The sequence below is a fragment of the Hydra viridissima genome, unplaced genomic scaffold (genome assembly GCF_058129835.1).
Source record: "Hydra viridissima isolate aposymbiotic clone 2 unplaced genomic scaffold, HvirCarnegie_v1 scaffold_2, whole genome shotgun sequence".
NCBI classification, from domain to species: domain Eukaryota; kingdom Metazoa; phylum Cnidaria; class Hydrozoa; order Anthoathecata; family Hydridae; genus Hydra; species Hydra viridissima.
Window position 1 is genome coordinate 24,247,927 of NW_028324301.1, and position 24,665 is coordinate 24,272,591.

The 24,665-nt window shown below is 29.1% G+C and overlaps 2 protein-coding genes across 4 annotated transcripts; both read right to left on the reverse strand.

Annotated features, from left to right (window-relative positions):
• Positions 1 to 332: 332 nt before the first annotated feature.
• Positions 333 to 8,128, reverse strand: LOC145181949 (uncharacterized). Its single transcript, XM_080057164.2, has 10 exons — positions 5,603 to 8,128; positions 5,324 to 5,511; positions 4,517 to 4,757; positions 4,162 to 4,366; positions 2,982 to 3,190; positions 2,747 to 2,838; positions 2,412 to 2,570; positions 2,130 to 2,325; positions 1,577 to 1,923; positions 333 to 1,356 (listed from the first exon to the last, which is right to left on the reverse strand). Exons 1-10 carry the CDS (start codon positions 8,022 to 8,024, stop codon positions 1,345 to 1,347), a joined length of 4,071 nt encoding a protein of 1,356 aa, XP_079913290.2. The 5' UTR covers positions 8,025 to 8,128; the 3' UTR covers positions 333 to 1,344.
• A 6,321-nt stretch (positions 8,129 to 14,449) lies between these two features.
• Positions 14,450 to 22,347, reverse strand: LOC145187503 (ADP-ribosylation factor GTPase-activating protein 1-like). Of its 3 annotated transcripts, XR_013846891.2 has the most exons (14): positions 22,084 to 22,347; positions 21,295 to 21,404; positions 18,272 to 18,329; positions 17,603 to 17,716; positions 17,189 to 17,364; positions 17,018 to 17,086; positions 16,860 to 16,936; positions 16,748 to 16,779; positions 16,583 to 16,639; positions 16,130 to 16,186; positions 15,833 to 15,977; positions 15,448 to 15,480; positions 15,247 to 15,306; positions 14,450 to 15,067 (listed from the first exon to the last, which is right to left on the reverse strand). XR_013846891.2 is itself a non-coding variant. In XM_080063916.2 (13 exons), exons 1-13 carry the CDS (start codon positions 22,141 to 22,143, stop codon positions 14,645 to 14,647), a joined length of 1,326 nt encoding a protein of 441 aa, XP_079920042.2. In that variant the 5' UTR covers positions 22,144 to 22,347; the 3' UTR covers positions 14,450 to 14,644. The 3 variants fall into 3 exon arrangements, 2 of the variants coding, with proteins under 2 accessions (XP_079920042.2, XP_079920050.2); XM_080063916.2 differs by lacking the exon at positions 15,833 to 15,977; XM_080063924.2 differs by lacking the exons at positions 15,833 to 15,977; positions 16,130 to 16,186.
• Between the last annotated feature and the right edge of the window lie 2,318 nt (positions 22,348 to 24,665).

Sequence of the window (24,665 nt, forward strand, 5' to 3'; positions counted from 1 at the left end):
TATATTTTAATTTATTAATTGCATACATTATGCTAAATAAACGCCGACTCTTTAAAGATTTTTAATTTTTTTAAAAAATTAACAAAGAAAACCTCGACAAACTACTTAAATATAATAGTATATAAATTTTTGACTACATAATTATTAAATATCATAAATACAGTATATATTAATTATTATGTATAATGTAGTTACTGTATACATTATAGTTACTATATATATATACATATATATATATATATATATATATATATATATATATATATATATATATATATATATATATATATATATATATATATACTCATTATTTCAACATTAACAGCAAACACTTAAACCATGACCAACTTTTTACAAAAATTATTTACAGAAGTTAGATTTACATTTCTTATTAAATCAAATTGAATTTAAAAAAATAACTGTTTTTCTTTTTAAAAAGTCAGTACAACGCTTTAGGTGTTTTACTGGAGTTCCTCGCGTTTGTTCTTGCACACTTTAATATTGGAAAACAACAAGCAACTAACGCAAAAATTAACCATCCAATAATTCCAACCATATATAAAATGTTTACCGAATTCGAAAGTACGGGTGTATAGCCTTCTGAATCAAGGACTTTGTATTTAAAAATGGCAAGCGATGGTGTTAGAATGATAATCACATAATACACTCCTGCAAATAATGAAACGCAACCACGCAATTGCCAGCAATTGACGTCATCAGTTTTAGACCACCTGTAAAATGCTGTAATACCTTTCCATAAAGTTATCATTATCAGCCCAATAAAGAGAGCCAGTAATGCAATTTGAGACCAATACACTCTATCTTTTAGTTCTTCCGTTTTCAAACATCCTTTCAAATCTTGGGCACAGTCCCAACAGTGCAACCCTTCATCGCCGACTCGATATGAATTAATCACAACAGCTATGCTTGAGCATAGTATGTCAAGCGTAAAAGTTAATATAACACCAAACTTGAAGCTAACTTTATGCAATCGCTTTTTATTATCATCAGAATCGTGAAAACAAAAGCGTAAGAAAATCCACAAAACTGTAATCAAGTAGATGCTAAAGACAATTCCGGATAAACCAAGAAAAATGAGATACACGTCAACGGCGTTGCTAAAGCTATCCACTTTGGATTTATAGCTTTCTAGATTCCAAAAACCGAGGCTACAAGTAGAGAATCCTAATAATGTATGATTTGTTAGGTAATTAATCGTAAACCAACTTTTGTATCTTGATAGGGAAGAACGGACTTCCGAGTAACAGCAAAACTGTCCTGCAAAATCGAGACAGTATAAAACTAAGATCAAAATAAATTCTCGGAAAATTCCTTGCATGGCCATCACAGTCTAACCTAAGAAACGAAGTTATTCTTCTATAAAACTGATTCCTTTTCAGATTTTTAACATAAAAATAACCAAATATCCATAAAATATATAAAAGTAAAAGTATTTTTTTTACTAATTAGATATTAATCAAAGTTTTAAATAGCTTATTCAAAGTGGCTTTGTTTTTAAACATAATCGGCTTTTTTATTATTATTAAAATCAATTTTAAAACTAGCGTAAATATACTTCATTTTCATTTTTCTTCTCCAGATTGTGTAAATAGGCATCCACGTGTTTTGGGACTTCAAAGAACTGCAATTTTTCTTTGGTTTCTTTTTGCTTTCGAACATTTGATGTATGGAAAGTAGTTTTTTTCATTTTTTCAAATGGGAAGTTTTTATTTTCTTTCCAGTTATTAAATGACACCATTAACGCTCCATTCGTTAGAACGCCGCATAAGTTGTTATTCATATCTATCTTCATATACCCATTGTCTCCCCAAAGTTTTCCCCAGCTGTTTTTAATCAACCAATAAGGTTTATTATTTTCTTTCCCATAGCCAATGATTACAACAGCATGATCGGTTACTTCAGCTGAAAATTGTAACTTAAAATGAAACATTTGGCCGAAATTAAAAATACTGAATTTATGAAAAAATTGATGCGAGTTAAAAAAAAAATTAAAACACGGATTGATGAAATTAATATATACCTAAATATAAAACTTTAGCATACTTAAAAAGCAATTCAAGTTATTAATAAAAGTAGTTACATATTGTTAACAAGCTTCATTCACTTACAGCATTTTGGATCATCATAAACGCCCGACGAGTAGAACTTAAAGGTTTTTCGAGCACATTGCACAGCCACACTACCAGGTCCGTAAAGTGATAGAGCAGCTTTGAGTTTTTCAGCATTTTTCTTTTCTATGGTTCGGTAAGACATTTTCTTCACGCCATCGCAGTTGTCTTTTTTACCACAATGACAATAACCTTCCTAATTAAAAAGACATGCCTAAAGTTTTTTTTTTTTTTTAATGACAAAGAAAGTTCTTAGGGTAAAAGAATAAATAATTAGATTACTTGCGCAATGTAGTTTCCGTAACTCTCACGTGTAGCTATACCATGCTCGCCAACAAAGTTTAATGCCCTCCATGACCATCCGCCTCTGCACCCATTGTTGTTGTATCCCCAACTGCAATCAACAAGTTGCTGCACTGCCATTTCTTTTAAAGTTCCATTCTAAAGATTAAGACGTTACACTTAATTTTTATCCTAAGAATTTTATCTCACTATAAAAAAAGTTTTTAAACATCGATGCAAGTGAAGAAGATTTTTAAAAAATATTTCAACGTTTATGACAAGTTTTCTTGCAATATGAACACAATTTTAAAACATAAGTTTAAAAAAAAACTAACATATATGGTATAAGCTCCTTCAATCGCTCCCACTGCTGAAAACGCCCAACAAGAAGCACAGAAACTTTGGCTGTGCACTGGACTGACAGCTCCTGTAATTTTTTAAAAGAGCAAGTGTTTAAAATATTAATAAATTAAAATTCTATTTTAAAATGATATTGGTTCTATTGTAAAATAGAATGGACTTTTGAAATCCTTTTTAAAAAAGTTCTACAAAAAAAACAGAACTTTTTACCGTAATCTCTCCAATCTAGATTCTTGGGTAAAGGGGCTTTTGGTATCTCCAGCCTCAATGCAGGTATTTCATTGACTTCCTTTTTGAACTGCGGTGTGTTGAGCATAGGTTGACCTTTTAACATTTCAAACTCATCGTCAGATAAATCTGCCAAATGATTTACTCCTAAAGAGTAGTTACGATTGGCTCGGTTGTGAGAATGAATGAATCTAAAGGAAAAAAAATATCAAACTTGATGATCTGAAGAAAAACGACGCTGTAAAATATAAATCACAAGATAGTTTCATTACGTTTTAAGTAAAACTAAATTATGTCGAATTCTTTTTCCTTTTTTTGAATATGTTAAAAATTGTGAAGTTAATGAGTACAACTCCGTGCCTCAAGAACCAAACTTTTTCGCATAGTTTAAATTTTGATTTTGATGAAATTTGACATCAGATGAGATTAGAACTCACTTTAACTTTGTCTTTTTATTATTATTATTTTTACTTCTTATCAGCTAAAATGCCGATGCGAAGTTGAAAGAACGTTCGACGCTTATACAACCGGTTCACCACGTTGGGTTCACCAATTAACGAATAAGCTTTATTTTTTAATTAACGATACTTCACTTGATCTTAGCCATTAGACTGAGAAGCGATCGCTGTAACTTTGTTTTTTTGTTTTTTTTTTTATTTTGGCTTTACTTCTATCAAGTTACATACCTCACGGAAGGGGAGTGTTCGACGCTTGCCTACGTCACTCCGATTTTACGTCTTGGCGGCTGATGTTATTGTCAACCTTGACGGATCTACCTTGAAGCCCCCGAGTGTCCAAGTTAACGAACTGAATAAACGAAAAATCGTCTAACCCCGGATCCTCCGCCCGACTTTAGCAGCCCATGGTCTCGTTTCTCATCAACCTCGAACCTCATCTGATTTTTTACACCACCAAGTGGTGACCGACTTTTCGGCACGAAACCTCATCGGATTAATACACCACTTAGTGGTGCCCGACTTTTCGGCGCGAGTCTAGAATCCAAACTTGACCTTGGCCAATAGGCCGAGAAGTGATCTTACTTCACCCTCAGGAGAGCAAACCGACCAAACATGTTGATCAGGTTTACTTTCCCGTCAGGTAAGTATTTTAGCTTTGTTTTTGTTACATTAAATTTGAAGATATTTATAATTGAAACACAAACCGGGTGTTATGTCTGAATATATTTTTTCGCTTGTGGTTCTCAACATGGTCTTTGTACTCTTTAGAGTGTTTATCTTTAAAATCTTTAAATGTTTGTGTGAGTTCTCTTTCTCTATGTTTTGGCTCTTCTCCGTGTAAGAAATCCCACATGGGATTCGCTTCAAAATGAGATTTCATTTGGCGAAGTTTTTTATAGCATTTATACTCTAAAAATAATACATATTTATATGTAAAGTTACATAAATATACATAATAATGTATAATAATAGCATACCTTTTTAAATAGCAATAATTTTAACATTTTAAGATAATTAACAAGCTGAGGGACGAGGTCACATCTGCTATATTTAACTTACGTTTTGGTATTTGAAGAATCTTGTAATCAAACTTCCAAGGTTTAAAAGATAAATAGTCAATGATATAATGGTCGTAGTGTGATCTTAGCAGATGGTCATAACCTATCATTTCATATCGTAACGGGACGTGAGGAACAGATTGTGAAACGTGCAAGATATAGGTGTTATTTTTGCTGACGAATTTCTTCTGGTAAAAAAACTTGTATGCTGGGACTCCGTTGAACAGGTCTTTCCCTACGAACTAAAGAATATTTATAACTTCATAAAGTGTTGATTTAAGAAACATTCAATAAATCTTTTACGAAAATTTTATTATAATATTACAATCTCTAATAAAGTTATTAGTAAATTTGGTAAAGCGTCACACAGTATCGCCAAAACTTATGATGCTTTCATAATTTTAGGCGATAATAACAATACGATGATTACAATAATAATAACAATAATAATAACAACAATAATAACAATAATACTAACAACAATAATAATAATAGTAATACTACTACTACTACTACTACTACTACTACTACTACTACTACTACTACTACTACTACTAATAATAATAATAATAATAATAATAATAATAATAATAATAATAATAATAATAATAATAATAATAATAATAATAATAATAGTAACAGTAATAATAATTTTTATAACTATTAAGACTGTTAAAAGCAGAATTTTTGATAAATGAAACAAGTTTATAAATTTAAATTTGAAGGTATGATAAAAAAAAAGAATGATTTGTAGTGAATTAAATAAGCATCAAATATAATGAGAATCTATGAACATTTTTATATGTACCTTGAACTTCTTAACATTCATTGGAACAACGGTTTGCGCTCTTCGCTTCGTCCATATGGACTCTTGTTTGTACCAGCATGAAATTTTGTTTTTATTCAAATCAGTATGTTTGCCCCAATGAGCCGGAACCAGCTTTACAACCACACCATGAGGCCCGATGTCACCTCTTTGATAACTTTTGTCCATCCCTGTAGAGAAATATCAAATTACTATTTGGTTGCTTAGCATGTACCTATAAATATAAGTGTGTAAATCAATTGAAAAGACGGAATAACTTGCCGTAGTAATAATCTATTCGACTCATATTTAATTCTCCTGCGTACCAGGCTTCAAAAGGTTCAACTAAATTATCAAAAGGTAGTGTGATAGTGCCTACCGCATGATAAAAGTTTGGGAAATCAATTTGATATCTGATGCTACTTTCCTCTTGTTTTAATTTATCTTCCACTATTTTTCTCATCAGCATCTCCGTATCCGTACCAGCATTTTCGAAGTTTTTTAAAAATGCTGACAAAGAGTTACTCAGCTTATTTCTTATATTTTCAAAAGCTTCTTTTTTTAAGGCTCTAGTGTAATTTTCTTGAAAGCTTTCGATATCTTTGCCGTTAAAAAGGGTTTGAAGGTATTCAAGATCAATACCGCTGGAAAAAGTTTCCGTTGAGTTGACATCTTTCTTACTCTCACATCCAGTAGAAAACGAGTTTTTTGTGAGCTCATTGATCTCTTTTACGCCGGTGGTGAGGTTTCCTTCAATGTGATTATCTTCTTCTGTGCAAGGATGAAGATCGTTGTTATCTTCCCCGACTACTATACTTTTGTTTCTTTGAGCACTGTCACTTCGTTGAATGTGTGAAGTAGATGACTTGTTAAGAGATTTTGTAATATCAGGATTTAACAAACGGGATTCACTTAATCTCTCTAAAGTTAAAGTCTGGCTTTTGAAAGCTTTGGCTAATTCGTCATCTCTTTCAGTGCTTGTTTGATTTTGCAGTCCATTTCTTTGTAATACTGGAGACTTGGCCAAGGTAATTGGTACGAACGAAGAGCCATCACCAGTTATAATTTCAGTTGATTCAGTTTCTAAACCCCCGTATATGTTTGATTGATTTTTTGTCTTTTCAATTAATTCTACTGTTGGAACAGGTTCTGGGACAATAGGCTTATTTATGATTGGTGAAATAACCTTTGAGTCAGCATCGTAAAGTACATCTAAAGCTTGATCGTCTAATTTTTTAATTTCTGGCGTCCTTTCAGTTGATATTGTTATGTTTTCCCTGTTGCTGTTAAGTTGTTTAACAATCTCTCCTTGCTTTGCATTTTCAAAAGCATTCATTTTTAATTCACTTTTATTTTTTTGTGGAGTTTTTTTATCAATCCTAGAACTATTTTCGATAAGTTCTCTAAACCTTCTCGTAAATGTCGAAGCTTCTATTTGATGTGGAGCTGTTAGCATATTAGGGTTAAGTGAACCAATTAAAGGGCTTTCTTTAGATCTCAATGCCTCTTCGTTTACTTTTGAAGATTGTCTTGCTGAGGTTAGGTTGCTCATTTGCTTAAAATGTTTGTTTATCTTCTTGTTTTTCTCCTTAATTTTTGTTTTGAAATTTTTCTTTCCCTTCAAATTGGAACCCTTCGAATTTTGAAAAAGATGTGTTTTACCTGCTCTCTTTAACATATCTTTACTACTTATGCTCGGCAGAATACTTTTACTGGTTGTTTGTCTCATTTTGGGGAGCTTTTGTACAGTGAGCATTTTTCCAGAATTAGACGTCTTTCTTGCACTAGGTGATTTTCTAATATTTGGGATTTTTCCAACACTTGGTAATGTTTTAAACTTATGTTTAAGGTTCGTCTTTTCCTGATTTTCCTTAGCTTTGAGGTCCGTGGGTAAGCTCTTTTTTAGATGAAATTCTTTTTTAGAATAGTTGTTTGTGTTTCGGTTGGACAATGTAACTGTTTTTTTTTTGTGGTGTTTTCGACGCATTGTCTTATGGGGCGTAATTTTTTGTTTGTTTGTTTTTTCCTTTCGCATCGCTTTTAACTTAATTGTTTTATCACCTTTCGCTACCGCTGCAATTTTTGTTATGGCATCATATAACGCTTTTGTTATAACATATTCTTTCGTGATATTCTCGGATTTAGGTTGGTTTTCGGTTTCAAGCAACCGAAACTCGTCGTTGTTTGCGGTGTCATCTTTATCGAGCTGTTGTTCGTTGAGTTTTGGATCAGCTATTATAATTCGTTTATTTCCCACTAACGCGCGAGAACGGTGGCCGACCAAAGTATCTGCATACTCTTGCAAAAAAGGCTTTAAAGAAAAATCAGGTCCCAGCAAAACATCAACGAAACTTTTAACATTCTCAAAATCCTTTTCAGTACGCAATGTCACTCGGTTGCTCTTATCATTAAGGTTTGTTTTTGTATTGCCTCGTTGAATAACAGTTCTATTTTGCTTGTTTAAAACATTTTTATCGCCATTTTTTTCATATTGTTTTGAAGCAAACGTATATCTTAATGGTAACGTTCTTAAAAATGCTTCTCTCTGGTTAATAGCTAAAGGTTTTTCTACATCAGCAACAGAATTTTCTTCGAGAAGTGCATCTTGAAAATGTTTCTCGTCGTTTTTTGAACTAAAGTTCTTGGTATGTTTTTTAGATGATGTGAAAGCGAACGTTAGCAACCAGACGAAGTAAAACTTCATTTCTCTTACTTGAAAACATTTGTGCAGCAAAAAACTTTCATTTTCCCGGATATTAAAAAGAGGTCGAAGAGCTCGTCAAACATTTGCTAGAATGTATTTTGGTGCGCATGGCTGTTGAGCAGTGTGCAAATCTAGACCTATTCAAGCGTACTTTAAATTTCGGAGCTTATTCAATTTTGCATTTAAGTATAAAACCATTACTTTTAAAAAGCCTAATTTCCATTTTTCGAACAGAAAGATTTCTGCAAATTTTATTTTCATTTAATGTCATAATATCGTGTATTTATATATATATACATATATTTATATTTGGCATTATAAAAAAGTTATCATAAATATTTTCGAATTGCACTCATCCCATATTGTTACATATGATAAAATATATTTAAAATTTATTTGTGTGTTAATTTGGCACGAATTATGCAAATTTTTACTCTTGCCTCGCACTGCTGCAGATTTTAAACCGTGGTTAATTCCAACACATTATTTAATCACATCACATCACATTATTTTATTATTATTATTATTATTATTATTATTATTATTATTATTATTATTATTATTATTATTATTATTATTATTATTATTATTATTATTATTATTATTATTATTATTATTATTATTATTATTATTATTATTATTATTATTATTATTATTATTATTATTATTATTATTATTATTATTATTATTATTATTATTATTATTATTATTATTATTATTATTATTATTATTATTATTATTATTATTATTATTATTATTATTATTATTATTATTATTATTATTATTATTATTATTATTATTATTATTATTATTATTATTATTATTATTATTATTATCATTATTATTATTATTATTATTATTATTATTATTATTATTATTATTATTATTATTATTATTATTATTATTATTATTATTATTATTATTATTATTACTATTACTATTACTACTATTATTACATGTGTATAGTACTTTTATATTATACTTAAATAACAAATCATATATTATTTTTTACACACTTCTTGCCTAATAAAAATACACATGAATATTTGCAGTTTAACATCTATGGTTTAACACTTCAGCTGTACAACGTCAAAACACAGTATCTGTATTTTTCATAATTGGATATGAAAATGATTTTGTAAAGTACGTTGGGCCGCCAACTTAAACTTATCACTTGAAACTTCATACTATGAAACTTCAAGTGATAAGTATGAAGTTCAGGAGGCAGCCCAACGTACTTTACAAAATCATTTTCATATCCAATTATGAAAAATACAGATACTGTGTTTTGACGTTGTACAGCTGACTTGTGTGGCTTAGACACTTTCTATAATATCATTTGTTAATTAAAATGACATTATAAAAGATTTAAAGCAAATTTTACAACTCCATATTCTTCAAAATATTAATTAACTTTACAGAACAAGAACAGTTTTAGAGAAGTAATTGAAGCAAGGTATTAAGCATTTACTGTTTTAAAAGAATATGATTGCTTAAAATCACTTCATTTGAATTTAATTTCTTTAAGGTTTTCTTTTATCTTTATTTTCCTGCTTTTATTCCTGGTTGGCTGGACAGCTTATTGTAATATGCAGAAAGGTGTGGTTCTTTTTTATTTCATTCTAAATGTACAATTTTACTCTGAAGTTTTACATTAATCATTTATACTTTGATAATAATAGTAAAAATAAGTAACTATAAAAACATGTTATTCAAATGTAAACATCTGTTGATGGTTACAATTTAATTTTTATATTTTTATATACATATATTTTTACAATATTTATATATCTTAATGTTAAGTTTTTAAATTAACTGGCCAGGTTTTGGACATAGTGTGACCTTTTGGGATATGGTTAGTCTCATGTAGGTCATTGTTAAATCCAGGATTATCAAATAAAAGTGTTTTGCGAAAAATTAAATGATCAAACCCTAATTTCTCCCACCTCCAAAGTTTATGTATATTTTATGTTTACGTAAATAAAGTTCCTCTTAAAATAAGAAGGTTCTAAATTTTATATGCTTTTAAATTTTAAAAGGCTATAATAAGGACATTTTAGATGAAAAAGTTTGTTTTATTATTTTACCCGGTTGTTATTATTTTTGAAAGTGAATCAAATTCCATCTTTTTATTTTTGTTTTTAGAACAATTAATAAAGAAAAAAAGGAAAAAGTTATTTAAAAGAGATTTGCTGATCAATCATTAGACTCATCATTGAAGATTTTATTCGCTTTTTTTCCCATTAGTTATGTTATATGTAGTATTTATGAAAATATAGAAACTTAGTTTTCGGAATGTGCATTCCAATAACTAGTCTTGATTTAAATTTATTCACTTTTTAACACGACTTGGACAAAAATAACAACATCAATAAAAAAAGATGACAATTTGGACAAACCAAAAAACTGTAACTAATACTCATTTTTTACTGGAATTTTTTTCCGAAAAAGTTGTGAAACATAAAATTAAAATTGATAAATTATATTGATATGCTTTTCTCTTATTTGCCTAACTAAAAATCCGCACTTTGAAAATGAATATCTCTTGAACGGAGTTTTCAATTTTATTAAAATGTTTAATAACAAGAAATATGTATTTCAAAAATTAAATTTATTCATTTATCAGGCCATTTCGTCGAGCACGGGCAACTCTTGTAAAAGTACTCGCCCCAAGCTTATGTACGCAATTTTGGTCGATTTTTTTCATAAAATGCTCGATTAGATTTCCAAGTTTTAGGAGATTTTCATCTCGCCTATTATCTGCATACACCAATCTTTTAATTTCAGTCCAAAAATCCTCCATCGGACGCAATTCGGACACATTTGAAGGGTTTTTGTCTCTCAGCGTCTGAAAGATTGGTGTTACTAAAAGGAAAATATGACTCGTCGTCAATGATCACAAATTTTTCCGAAAAAGTGCAACCAATTTTCGGCATTTATGACGCACAACACTTTCTGAGCCGATGCTCTTTTTGGCGCTTTAATTTTTTTACGATAACGAATGCTTGTCTTTTTATTGATAATATTGGATATATACTGTTGGGAAACGTTGAACTCTCGGCTAAGCTGCGCTGTGAAATAGCATCCTTCTTATTAATCAATTTTTCTACGCATTTTATCTGTTTCTTAGGTATTTTTCTTGCAGTCCAACCACTTCTGACCTTTCGTTCTGGTCTATATTGTTCTCCTTTCGTTGCAGTATATTGTACATGGTCAATTTTTTAACATTTCCCATGCGTAAGTAATTAACAATAAACGCTTTGTCCTCTTTTGGATGCGAATCCAAAAAAAGCGTACACATTTGTTTTTTGAAGTGCCTCTTGATTATTCAAGCTTTTAGACATATTTAGTCAAGTTCTAAAAAAATAAAGACGGTGGTATATTTGTAGAGGATAAAATTTGCAGCCTAATAGCGAGAATTATAAAATTATAAAACACTGTTATAAACATATTGAAACTGCAAATTTTTTCCGGATTTTTCGTTATCGCATGTTAACTTCCCACTTTTCACTAGGGTTGTCCTTAGATATTAAGTTTATAAGTTTATAATATATAGTAAATTATTTTTAGTAGTAGCTGTCAAAGTATTGATAAACACGCTATAATAATATACATAGCATAAATGGTGTAAAAATTTGCTTTCTGTCAATCATGCACGCGTTTACAAACCATTGATTGAACAAAACTAAGTGACGTTGCTCGAATACTGCAAGTAAATTATCAGCAAAACAGTAGTATACTTTACTCCAGAGTAAATTGCCCTAGACGGACGGAGAGGGCAACCTAGGAAAAGCTCACTCTACTTTTACACACGATAAATTTAAGATGTTAATTGGTTTGACGTGTTAAACGGTCAAATGGTCAGGGATATATGTTATAAAACTTACGCCTTTGTAATACTACGAATTTCATAAGGACGTAAAAGTGATCGTAATGGGAAAAAATCTTTGCGGTTACAAAACAGAATCGTAAGTTCTCAATGATGCACGCACTTGATTTTTAAACAACGACAAAGTTGTTTAAAAATTTTAGCATTGATTTTGATTTTTTTTTTCGTAAAGTACGAAAAAGTTTGCGTAAATACGTACAGTTGAACTCAATAATTCGATCTCTCTTGGGATCTCAAAATAGGTTCGAATTACATGAGTTTTAGAATTATACGAGTTCAGGTTTTGTAGGCCAAGTTGAAAAGAAATAATAACCAAAGGATGTTTTTCACGGTGTAGAATATTGCACAGGCTGCAAGTAAGATCTAACAGGTTATTTTTGTAAGAAACCTATTTTTAACAGTACCATATAGCTGTGTTTTGCATATATGAGAATCAGTACTGTTTTTGAAAAATTTCAATAATAGATTGCTTCAACCTTATTGATTGATTTTGTTAGCGACATTCAAAAGTTGGGTATCTTATTCTAAGTCAGTTGTAAACAAGATTAATTTGTTAAAAATTTGCCCGTCAACTTCATTTCACGTTGGCGGTGATATGGGTTTGGGAATCTCTTCCTCGTCACTGCTGATATCTGGTTGTTATAAGTATTCTTTACCTATTTCGTTAACAGACAATGATTCGTTGGTTGCTATTTCTTTATAAAAATCAACTAGTGCATAAGCATCAAGGTTTTCAGGGGCCAACTCTGGTCTTATATTGCTAATTTGCTTCAGGTCAAATTCTAACTCTTCTAAAGCATTGTTGTCCTTGCCATTAACCATCGTCTCTTTAAATGGGTTATTATGGTTACCCACAGTATCTATCCGAGCTTCTGCGGATATTCCTGACTTGCGAAATTAGTTAATGACTGTTTTCTTAGTCACATCATTCCAAGCCGTCTTGAGCATTATCATGACTTAAAGGATTGATGTTCGGGGCAGTTGTTTACCTTTTTCTATAGCTCTTATTGTTTTCCGAATTACTAAGGATCTGGTATTTAGACTTCAATGGCCTGATAAAAAAAACTTTTTTATACATGTGTTATGTTTTCTTATAAAAGAATAAACGAAAAAACATATATATTGAGGTATATATCTCAATAACAGTATTGATATTCATACTCTAATGACAAACCTGCATATGATTATAAAGCGTTAAACAGTTTCTTTAAAACCTCTGTACATTAATCTACGTATATGCAATAGATGTTCATAACTTTTTTTTAAAATTATGATTACATCTACTGAAAATCGAAACATTCGATAGTGATTCGGTCTTAATAAAAGAAATATTAAAATCAAAAATAGTTAAGTAAACATACCTTCTTGTGCACACCCCATGGATCAGGGGTTGTCAACCCCCTAATCCACAGGCTGTGTACAGGAAGTAATATTTGGTGGCAAAAACTGTAAACCAATATCTTTTAGTCCTGAAACCACTGGATGAGATGGATAATTATCATAACAACCTTCCTTCCTTGCATTTTGAACTTAAGATCGAGCTCGGGCAACCATTCCTTAAAAAGTGTTCCATCCATCCATCTATGCTTTTTTATGAACGTGCTTGAAGCATCTTGGGTTGGCAGATTTCCCAATCACAAATATTGGGATCTTTTCACCAAATTCGTCTCCATTGAAAATATACTTTAGTTTTTATCTAACTAATATTGTTGCTAAGGTTCTTTCTACCCAAGGTGCAGTCATGTCCTTGGAAAACTTTCCTAACTCTCCAGAGACTTCCTTAAAGGTTATGCAATGTCTAAAAAAGAGATGATAAATCCTAGTCTACCCCACGTTGCTTTAAAATTTTTGTAACTGAATGCAATTACAAATTTATGAGCTTTCTCCAAAAGAATAGGACCATGGATTGGAGTGTTGTTACCACGCATTGATGTAAATCACCAAGTCTTGGTTCAACTTTTTTAACGGATTGTACTTTACTTTCCAAGTATCCTCATTATGCTTTCTTTTTGCGGCCATTTTGTTCGTATCTACAACGAGCAGACAAATTCAAGGAAACTTTAAGAGACTCGAATATATCGAAGCATTCCAATCTTCGAAGTAACTTTAGTAGAATAACGAAAGATAAAAAGAATTCCAAATATAAAAGCAAAGTTCGAATTACTTGATGAAAAATACGTCCGCGGGACCCAAAATGCGTTTTATTTAAGATTTTTCGAATTAAGTGAGTTCGAATTAAAAGATCTTTCGAATTATAGAAAATTCGAATTACGTGAATTCAACTTAACCTATTTGTGTTATGACTTCAAACTCTGTTAATGCGACCTTGAAAAAAATTAATAGCATGGATTTTTTAAAAAGACTTTCCGCAATAAATATATTTGTCACATTTCAATAACTGATATAAAAACGTGAAGAAAAATGTTAAAGCAGCATATAGTAATACCTATATAATTATATAATTATGCATGTAATAAATTAATTGTAGTTAAAATAAGTTTAAGAGTTATTTACCAATATGAAAAATGCTGTCATTTACAAGCAAATCAAATTGTATTTAGTCATTAGTACAAAAATGTTTAATTGAAAGATTTTGCCACACTTTCTTTGCAACCACGAAAAAAAACTTAATTTCCTTGCTAATTTAGCTGACAAAACTGTTTTGAATCTAATGTTTTTAAAATTGATTATCCTATGAAAATACATTTGAAGATATTGAATGTTTTTAGAATCATTTTTTCCTTAATGAACTTGTGGTGTCATTTAACCAATTTTCCCATTCATCAGGGTCGTTACCCCAACTGTCTCTTTTGCTAATCTTCTTCGTTTCAACATTTGTTAGGTGTTTTTCAGACGTATGTGTTTTAGAATCTTCGTCCCAATCATTTGAAGATCCCCAGTCAGTTGAATCCCACCCACTATCTTCGCTTGAATAAGTAACGTCTTGCTGCTTTTTAGAAACTACTTCTTGGAACGGGTTAACGCCTTGATTTGTTGAACCACCGCCATAAAGTCCACCATTGCTGTCTTGTTTAGTTTGAACTTGTGTAGAGTTAATGGATGTTTTCTCCCCCTTTTGTGTAATAGCATCAGGGGTGTTGTAACCTATATAAGCTTGTAGATTATACCAGCCTTTTAACCCATATTCTTGTGCCTAGAAATTAATAAATACAGAAATTAATTTAACTATTTAAAATTAACTGTCTAAAAAAATTTCTCTAAAAGAGAACGCGAACAAGATAGAGATATAATGGAAATATAGGCTTAATGTAAGACTTGATGAAGTAAAATTGTAACAATTAAATGTATAATTTTTTTGATATCAATTTTTACTTTTCCTGCAACATTCTTTACTGTCCCAGACACATCTTGAACCAAACGCCCTTCGCTAGCCTACAAGATAAGCAATACTTTTTAGTATTGACTTAAAAATGTGATATGAATCAATCTTAAAACAAAAAACATGAATTAATCATAAATGTAAACAAAAAATATCAAAAACTCTAGCCGACTGAGCTTTAGAGAAGTAACCACCTTGGCTGTAACACTTGAACCGAGTTCTTGAGCCTAGCAAAAATAGAAATTACGATATTATCAAACACAATCATCTTTAAAAAGCTTTTCAAACTTAATATAATTTATTTAGGAGAGTCACTTTTATTTAGGAGAATTAATTATTATTTAGGAGAATTATTTTTTATTTAGAAGAATTGATTTTCATTTAGGAGAACTGATTTTTAATATTAAAATTTTAATATCATAGAAGTAAAATGTAGTAAACTTAATTCCACACTTTAAACCAAAACTCTTTGCTTAAACTTACTAACAAGCTTTAATTTTTATTTAGATGAATTAAGTTTACAATGTTTAAAAGAAAAAATAATAATTACAATTTTAAAAATCATCTCAGCTTACATACCAAATCTGTTGAAAGTATTGACATTTTTATTAGAACAATCAGTTTGCTCATGACGTAGTGAACAGTTGATAGGGTCATGGTTAATGTTTGAGTCATGTTCATTCTTTGGTGCATGGTCAGTTAAGTTAAATGCAGCATAAAGTAGCTTTAAAGAATTATTAACTTAAAAAGATGTTTAACTTTTTTTAATTTCTTTAAAAACTATTCTACTTATAAACTTTTTTAAGAATTTTATTCTTTATTAATAAATGCATAAAATCAAATCAAAAGCTTTTGAATGATTCCATTACCCCATACCTTATGTGATGCGGGCTTAATATAATTTTCATTGACTTTTGAACCAAGTTTGACAGCCTATAATATAATTTTGACAGCCTACAATTTAAAGCTTGACAGCCTACAGTTTACAAGCTAGCTGTTTAATAAGACAGAAAATTTCAAACTTTTGTTTCCAGCATCTTAATAAAAATTAGTTGATTGAGAGATTTCTGAAATAATTAGATAAATTTTCATAATTTGTGTGAAAACTTAAATATTTTGAAATATGAAAACACAAAAATCTTTGAATAATAAAGTATAAAAATGCTATTTTATGCTAAATAGTTAATTACTATTAATTTATGTTTAATAGGTAATTATTAGTAATTCAACTTAATTTCTTTTAAATTCCAATGTCTGTTGCAAGTTTCATAAGTGTACAATGTTACTTGTATTGTTAGTCAAAATCACTCTCAATCTAAAAAAAGTTACCTTTGCTGATGCAACACATGCAATCTGTTGAGCAGTGACTGTAAATGAACTCAAACCCTGTAAAGTGTATAAAATATCATTAAAGCAACTGCGATTATTATTGTAGGGATTTCTAAATAAATCTAATTAAAATTTGTCACATCAGTATAGAAAAAATATGCTTACAGACTGCAAGGAGGCCAAAGTTGAATCCCAACCTAAAAATAGAAACTAAGTATGTAAAAACTCAATAGCTTATTTTAAAAAACTTAAGAAAGAAAAAAATCCTAAATTATACCTGTTTCAGATTTAGAACTTGGTGCTGGACTACTTCCAAATCCAACATATTTTCCTCCTTGACTTGGAGGTAAATTCCTTTAAAAGAGGAAGCATAAGCTACACTTGAAATCAAAGTCCAACTACTCAAAAAAGAAATTGTCTATTTATTATACATACTCTGATTTAGATTCATTTTCTAGCTGTTTTCTTTTAAAATAATCATCTTTCTCTTTAGTAATTTCTGCTCTAAATACAATAAAGTAAAATGGCGAATACTGTCAGTTTCATCTAGATCAATTACTTTAACAAAAGAAAAAATCAAATAAAAATAAAAACATGAACTCTAACTTAGATTTTCCAAGGAAAGATTCCAAATCATCCATACTGCTTATGCTTGGTGCAGACTTGCTTCCCAATGAATTGCTTCCTTTTAATGAATTGGTAGATGAAGTAACAAGTGGTCTGTGGTTACGAGCAGTTGATGTTGACTCAGACCATGGATTTCCTTCTGCTTCAGTTATTATCTAAAGATTACTAAACAATTATCAAAGGTAATAAATTATTAAAGATTATAAACTTCAAGACTAGATAAAAACTACTTTTACACTACAACAAATCAAACTTCTAAATGAAAAAAAATTATACATAAAAATAACTGTTTCTGAGTAATAAACCTCAAATAAAATTGTAACAGTTCTAGCCAAAAATTAATTTCTTAAGTAAAAAGGGAAATGATATTGTTTATATATAATGACCTCTTACTTTATCTCTGTAAAGAGCAGCAGCACGACTATTGTATTTTTCTATCAAAGACATGCCATCATAATAATCTGGTTGAGATTCAAAAAATGCTTTTGCTTTAGAATTTCCACCAACCTAACAAATTTAATCCAGTTTATGATATACTTTAAACCTAAAACATACTTTTTTTATTATTATTATTATGAAAGTAAAGAAGCAATTTTTACCACCTAGAGTAGTTTTTTATGTAAAATCACTTTTTAGATAAAAAAAAAAACACTAGTTTTTAATTACATTTAAGACAATCAGAAGCTATTGTAATCGCATAAAGAAGGGAACTTTTATACTGAACCAATTTTTATTTTGACTAGACAACTAGACATAGTAACCAGCAGTCAGACAAAGCACTCTTTGACATTGAGGGCTTATACTGTGTAAAGAATCAAAAATCTGGAAATCAGTACTTCCACATGCCACAGTAATTGAGAAGTAAATCATTTTTACAATCAGAAAAAAATTTTTTCTTTCTCAATAAGAACATTTACTAACAATAAATAAATTTACACAAACTCAGCTTCTCATATGAGTTATTTACAGGAGATGTTATACTTTAACAAACTAATTTACAAAAAAACAACAAAATTTTAAAATTTTATTCAAAATAAAAATTACTTAAATTTGGCACGTTACCTTCATTTTCTCTAACTCAATATCTTTCCATTTATCCATTGTAACTGACCTCACAAAACTAAAACAAAATTTTTTGTATTATTTTTAGAGATGCATTGAACTTGGTTTTTACTGAAACACAGAACTTAAACATTTTGTTTTTTTTTGTTATTTGTTTTTATTGAACAATGAATGGTTTGGCAAATGAATCTTGGGAACTTTAAAATTTATTTTGAATATTTATTTTGATATTTTTTAGAGTAGTGACATTAACATGTTTATATAAACAAAACTTGTGACACTTAATAATTTCTAAGCTGTGAATGATCTAAAGAGAACATTGAAAAAACTAAAAATAGTTTTTTAACTTGCAAGGTAAACTAAGTGTGGAAAAGTAAAGATCAAAATATTCCATGCATTTTTTGAATCATCAGACTACAAAATTCTACTAAAATAGTCATTAAATGCAGCTTCTTGTAGATGAGACACCATAGTTCAAACACGAATATCTTAAACATAATATATATATATATATATATATATATATATATATATATATATATATATATATATATATATATATATATATATATATATATATATATATATATATATATATATTATATTCAATTTTTAATTATATTCAATTACTCTAGTCCACTTACATTTTAAGTATACAAAATTTCACTACTCTTAATCAATTATAAATTGTTCCTCAAAGCACGTTTTATCTGCCAATTTGGGCCTCAATCTGTATCTTTTAGCCAAGTCAGTTAAGAGCTCTAATGTTTAAGAGTTAATGTAGCATGACTTTTGCTGTTATTATTCAAAACTTTTTGCAGTCTGATATTCAAAAAATAATAAAACATTTTCTTCTAAATTCATCTGTCTTTTTAGTTATTTCAATATTTATAGTTTAGTCCAACGATTCAGGTCCAGTTGTACTACCTCTAAAAACGTTTATAAAGAGATCTGCATATGCTACCTGAGTATGTGGTGTTTTCAAGCCAGAGTAGCTTCTTATTCAACATTTTTTGTTAGCTGCAGTGATATGTCATGTCCTCTAAGACATTTGTAGCTGCCACCAATTTTCAAGTGCCACATTCAATTTTGGGTACATCCAACAGCTTTTCAACTCTTAAGCTGGACATGAGGTTAGCAACACAGTTCTCTTTTTCACAACACCCATCTAATGTAAGAAGCAATTTTGATCAAAATTAAACTTAGGTTTCTTTAATTTTCTCTGATTTTTTTTGCTTGATGTTTACTTCTGGCTGTTTATACAATACTACATGATAAAAGAATGTCCTTTGCTTGTGCATTAGCAACTTTTGTTTCAATGAGGGTGTGAACTACCTTTTGATTTCTTTTTCTAGTGCAATCAAGTACAGCAGCTATTACTGGTAATGCAATATCAATGGCTTTTAATTAACACTGCTTTTAGAATATTTTTTTAGATGGCCCTGAAATAGAAACAAACTGGTCACCATCTTTCTCTGAATTATCATCACTACTCGGTAGCAGGAGGTCAGCATGGGATGGATAAAAAAAACTTTTTTTTTTTTTAAGTCTTTCCAGTAACCTATACTTCCTTTTCTGATCACCCTGTTTCTTCTTTTTCAAAGTTTTGACTTCATTTTACATTCTGTTTCCTGGTCATTCAAGAAGATCTTATCCTCTTCAATTTTTATCATATTGATAATATTGAGATATTCAATGTCAAAGAGTGATCATCCAAATGTAATAAAGACAGCTTCCTTTGTTTGTTGGGCTTATCCTCATCTTTTAACATTTTTCACAACTTCTTTGTACTGGTTAATAAGTAGTTCCAACTTTATTATGAATTTAGGTGTTAGTAAGACCCATGAAAAATTTCAGACTGATAGGTACACTGCTAAGCCCTCAACATTGGAATTAAAGAAAATCCATATTTTAAAAACTAATTTTCCTCAAAAACAGTATTTTTTACATAACAACCTACGTGTATTGATGATGATGGTGACTGTGTTTAGTATGCTTTTAAATTTTAGAATTTGTTAATTTAGCTTTAAGCTCTAAAAAAAATGTCTAAAAGAAGTTTCCAAGTTTAGTATTAGCTATCATCATCATCTTACAACAGCATCTGTTTTTCCTCCTAAAAGGAAAAAGAATGTGAAATTTTTTATTAGTCTTTCTAACACCTAAATTCTTTATATATCATGTTATACTAATTCTTTATATATCATGATATTTTTGCCAATTTTTTTCAGGTCCCTAATAACCATAGAATCTAATTTTATAAATAATGCCACTTTCAAACCCAAAGTGTGAGGCTCAGTTATTAATCAACTACTCCATTATTATTTTTACAATCGGATCATCTCTAATTATTTTATCTCATTCACAAAACGATACGCTAAGTTATTAATCAATTAGTCAATTATTGTTTTCACACTTGATAACTTATATGATTTTTTTTTAAATGTTTAATTTGTGTTATCCTATTTTATATAATCATTATTGGATCTTTAACTTATTTTTTATATACTGAACTTGTTCCTTTGAAATGGTTATTGTTCTCACACCAATATCTCCCATAAGAATTGGCACTATTCTTTTTAGTTGAAACAACCAGTTTTTTTCTGAGTAGAATTATTCAAGTTTTTTGATAAAATGTATTAGATAACTTAAATTATTTTTTATTACTTTTAATTGGAGAATTTTTGTGATTGGTTTTTCTTTTTAAAAATAAGAAGATTAGACTATGACTGATAGAATGATTGAAGTTATATGTGATTAATCAAACTGCAAGATATCACTGCCTGAAAATCTCAAAAATATAACCTTCTGTCATTTGCATACATAATTTAAGTAGTGAATGTAGGCTTACTACCTATGTGCTCAGGTAGCAAATAGAAATATTTAAGCAATTGATTAGCTTTATATTTAAAATGTCATTGAAGCAACAGTGTTGTAGGCCCTGATTGCATTAACAGTTTAAAAAGTCTTAATTAGAATATTATCTGTAAAAAATACCATAGTAAATTTATCATTTTTGAACTTACCTTAGATGTACTCCCAGACCTCTGTGTTTGCCTGAACAGTCAAGGCAAATCCATATACCATAAGATACACTAACCCATTGTGGATTGTGGCTATTGCATTCAAAACATGCCTAAAAAATTTTTTTAAATAAATAATTATAATTTCAAAACTTTCATTGCAAGTATTAAAGGTGATAAAAATTGCACTTTAAAATTATTTTATTATTTCAAACATTGGTGTAATAAAAGTGACTATTCAAATCAGCATATATTGTCAGATACACAATGTCTTCATTTATATCTTGAATAGTAATTTTTTATATAGTTTTTGTTCTTTTAAAAGTGGTAGGCTGCACATATACTTTTCAAATGATCATATACATCTAATTATCATTCTGTTCAATAAAAAACAAGTACGCCTATAAAAATTCTAAAAACTATTTTACTTAACAAACTTACAAATGCACTTCTTTTTTATTCTTTATTATTATTATCGTTATTATTATTATCGTTATTATTATTATTATTATTATTATTATTATTATTATTATTATTATTATTATTATTATTATTATTATTATTATTATCTTTATTATTATTATTATTATTATTATTATTATTATTATTATTATTATTATTATTATTATTATTATTATTATTATTATTATTATTATTATTATTATTATTATTATTATTATTATTATTATTATTATTATTATTATTATTATTATTATTATTATTATTATTATTATTATTATTATTATTTTGACTGTTTGCACAAATTCACTTAATAATATAATTAGAACTCACATTATTTCCATCTTTGAACTTCAAATCTCTTAAAACTCTTCTTGATCTTGGACTTGCCATTTAAAAGATTTTAAGTTTACGTTAAGTGATTCTATCGCAAAAGGTAATATGTAAATGTTTACTGGATTAACTATGTATGAACTATGTGGAAAAAAAAAATTAAAAAATTGTGAAAACGTCATATATATGCGAAGAAACACATTTCTTCACTTTTTTAAAAATGATCTGATCATTTGGTCTCGATAACTAATGGGATGTATAAGTATTATAAAAACTTAATGCACGGTTAAACAAGATGGAAATCAGATACCATCATTAATGTCTGGTAAAGTGAGGTAGTTATGACGTTACATTTTCCGCCTCCATTCCTTTTTTTGCTACTTTTTAAGACCTAAAAAGAACCGTTTTTTTGTTGAAAGGGTACAACTTTGTAATGGTAATCTAAATTAACTTTCTGATTTAATAAATAAGTAGTAAAAGCAAAAAAAAAAAAGTTATCGCAAATTCAAAAAAAAGTTGACTCATCCATGCAACAAAACCGATTAAAATATTGTCTTCGTCATCTATTGTGATTGACAATATGTAGGAAACAATTGGGGAAAAAAAAGGTTCTGTTGAAAAGCAAATGACATTCAACGTAATGCCATTGCAAGATTTTTTTGGCTCATCCCTCAGCAAAAAAAAAAAACAAAAAACGAGCTGTTCTGTTCATTTAAAAAAAAGCCGGATAATAAATGCAATAACTTGTAAAAAATCCTAAATAAAAACCTTAAATGATTGTTTTTCCAAAAAAGGAAAATAAAATTATCAAATTAGAATAAAAAGTAACTAAACTGATTTTTTTTTTCTTCTTCTTCTTCTAATGAAACCGTTTCGATGAACATTGTTCAATCTTCTTTTTTGTTGAATTAGCGAAGCTCTGTACAACCTATGAAAGGATTTTCTTCAAAAAATAATTCTACTAATCAACTTCTTGATGTTTTTAGATCTTACTTTCCATCTTAAGATCTAGTGCTTTAAATAACTCTGTAAAACTTCGGTTGCGTGAGTTTCTAAATAATTTACTGGATTTTTTTTTTCTTAGTTATAAAATTGATGTTTTCAGCATTAAAGCAATTGGTGGTGTCTTTCGCATGATGCGATGATGCTAGGTCAGGCCAAAATACGTAATTGTTATCTGAATAATGTTAACGAATAAAAGGCAATAACCGTAACTTTAAACAGTATTTTATGTACGAGACTCTATTGATTGAATAGCCAGAAAGCTTGGATGTGGTTCAAGTCATTCCTCTTAGATCAATGGCGAATTCACCAAAATTCTATGTTAAAATTTCGCCTTTCTTTCGAATTTTGATAGCGGAAGAATATTTTTTGAGCCATTGGAGTAGGGAGTTTTGTCACGTGACATTTTATCGCGGAAAAAAATATATCGTAAGTTTTTGAAAAACTTCGTCCAAAAAACGCAATGAATGATTTTATGTAGGTGTCCAAGAATGAAAACCCACCCATGAAAATAAATAGTATATATGTATATATAGATGTTATTTTTTTTAGAAAAGGTTGCACTACAATAATTTTTTGGGGACATCGTTTTGCTTTAGAATTGAAAAAGTTATTTAACTTTAAATGTTTCAGTTTTATTTATATACAAGTAAATTAAGCTAATTCTTTCGTCTCCACATATAAATAGATTCTGCAACTATTTATTTATTATGTCAATTAGTTTTTTTTGTTTGTTTTTGGTTATCTAATAGGGTGGGTTTTTTGTTTTCTAAGTGGAAATTTTATAAATTTCCCCCGTCTTTAGATATTTTACTGTTAAAGCAACTTTTTGCGCAAGAAAAAAAAAAGATAAAGTTTTTTTTTTCGGTGCCAAAAGTTTAACGAGAAACTTTACGGAAATATTTCATAAAATGTATATGAATTGAAAATATCAAAACACGAATATCTTTGGAACTAAATAAGCTACAGAAGTGGTTGAAACCATTTTGAAAATAAAATATATTAAGGAATCCAATGCATTTTAAATAAAAAAGATTTACATTGGCTATAAAAATTGCCTAAGCTCCCTAATTGGAGTAAATTTCCATCATTTTCAGCAACTGTAGAGTGTGATACCATCAAGTAAGATTTGTCGTGCAAAAAAAAAAAATCTGTTTCTATGAAATTTCTGTAAAGCTATCCACCTTTTGGCTGAGCGACAGCACTCTGGTAGTTTAACGATGCAGGTATTTGAATTCGACCAGTTCTTGAGTACAATCACGTGATATTTTGAATTTTTTCGCTCCTGTACTTACCGTTCACGGTCGTTTACAAGCGCTATGTTTAGGCACGCATGCGTTAAAATTTTTAAAAAAGTCTTAAACTTTTAAAATGGCTGCGGCTCTTAACGACATAAAATATTTTATATGACATCCGTTAATTTGTTAACATTTTCTTTGAAATATGCTGTACTCTTGTTTTTAACTTATATCAGTATATTAATACATATAATTTCATAATTACATCAATAAAATAGTATTAAAATGGTCTTAGCGCGCTTAAACTTCATCTCTAGTTAGTTACTTTTTAGAGTAAAACAC

Excerpts from the sequence above, each read along its gene's own strand:
- LOC145187503 (XM_080063916.2), bottom strand. The coding sequence starts at position 22,143 with ATGGCAAGTCCAAGATCAAGAAGAGTTTTAAGAGATTTGAAGTTCAAA. Across the intron at positions 16,937-17,017 it reads GAAAATGAATCTAAATCAGA|GAATTTACCTCCAAGTCAAG; the intron begins GTATGTATAATA and ends CCTCTTTTAAAG. Across the intron at positions 16,780-16,859 it reads AAGTTCTAAATCTGAAACAG|GTTGGGATTCAACTTTGGCC; the intron begins GTATAATTTAGG and ends TTCTATTTTTAG.
- LOC145181949 (XM_080057164.2), bottom strand. The coding sequence starts at position 8,024 with ATGAAGTTTTACTTCGTCTGGTTGCTAACGTTCGCTTTCACATCATCT. Across the intron at positions 5,512-5,602 it reads TCGAATAGATTATTACTACG|GGATGGACAAAAGTTATCAA; the intron begins GCAAGTTATTCC and ends ATTTCTCTACAG. Across the intron at positions 4,367-4,516 it reads GATTCTTCAAATACCAAAAC|AGTATAAATGCTATAAAAAA; the intron begins GTAAGTTAAATA and ends TATTATTTTTAG.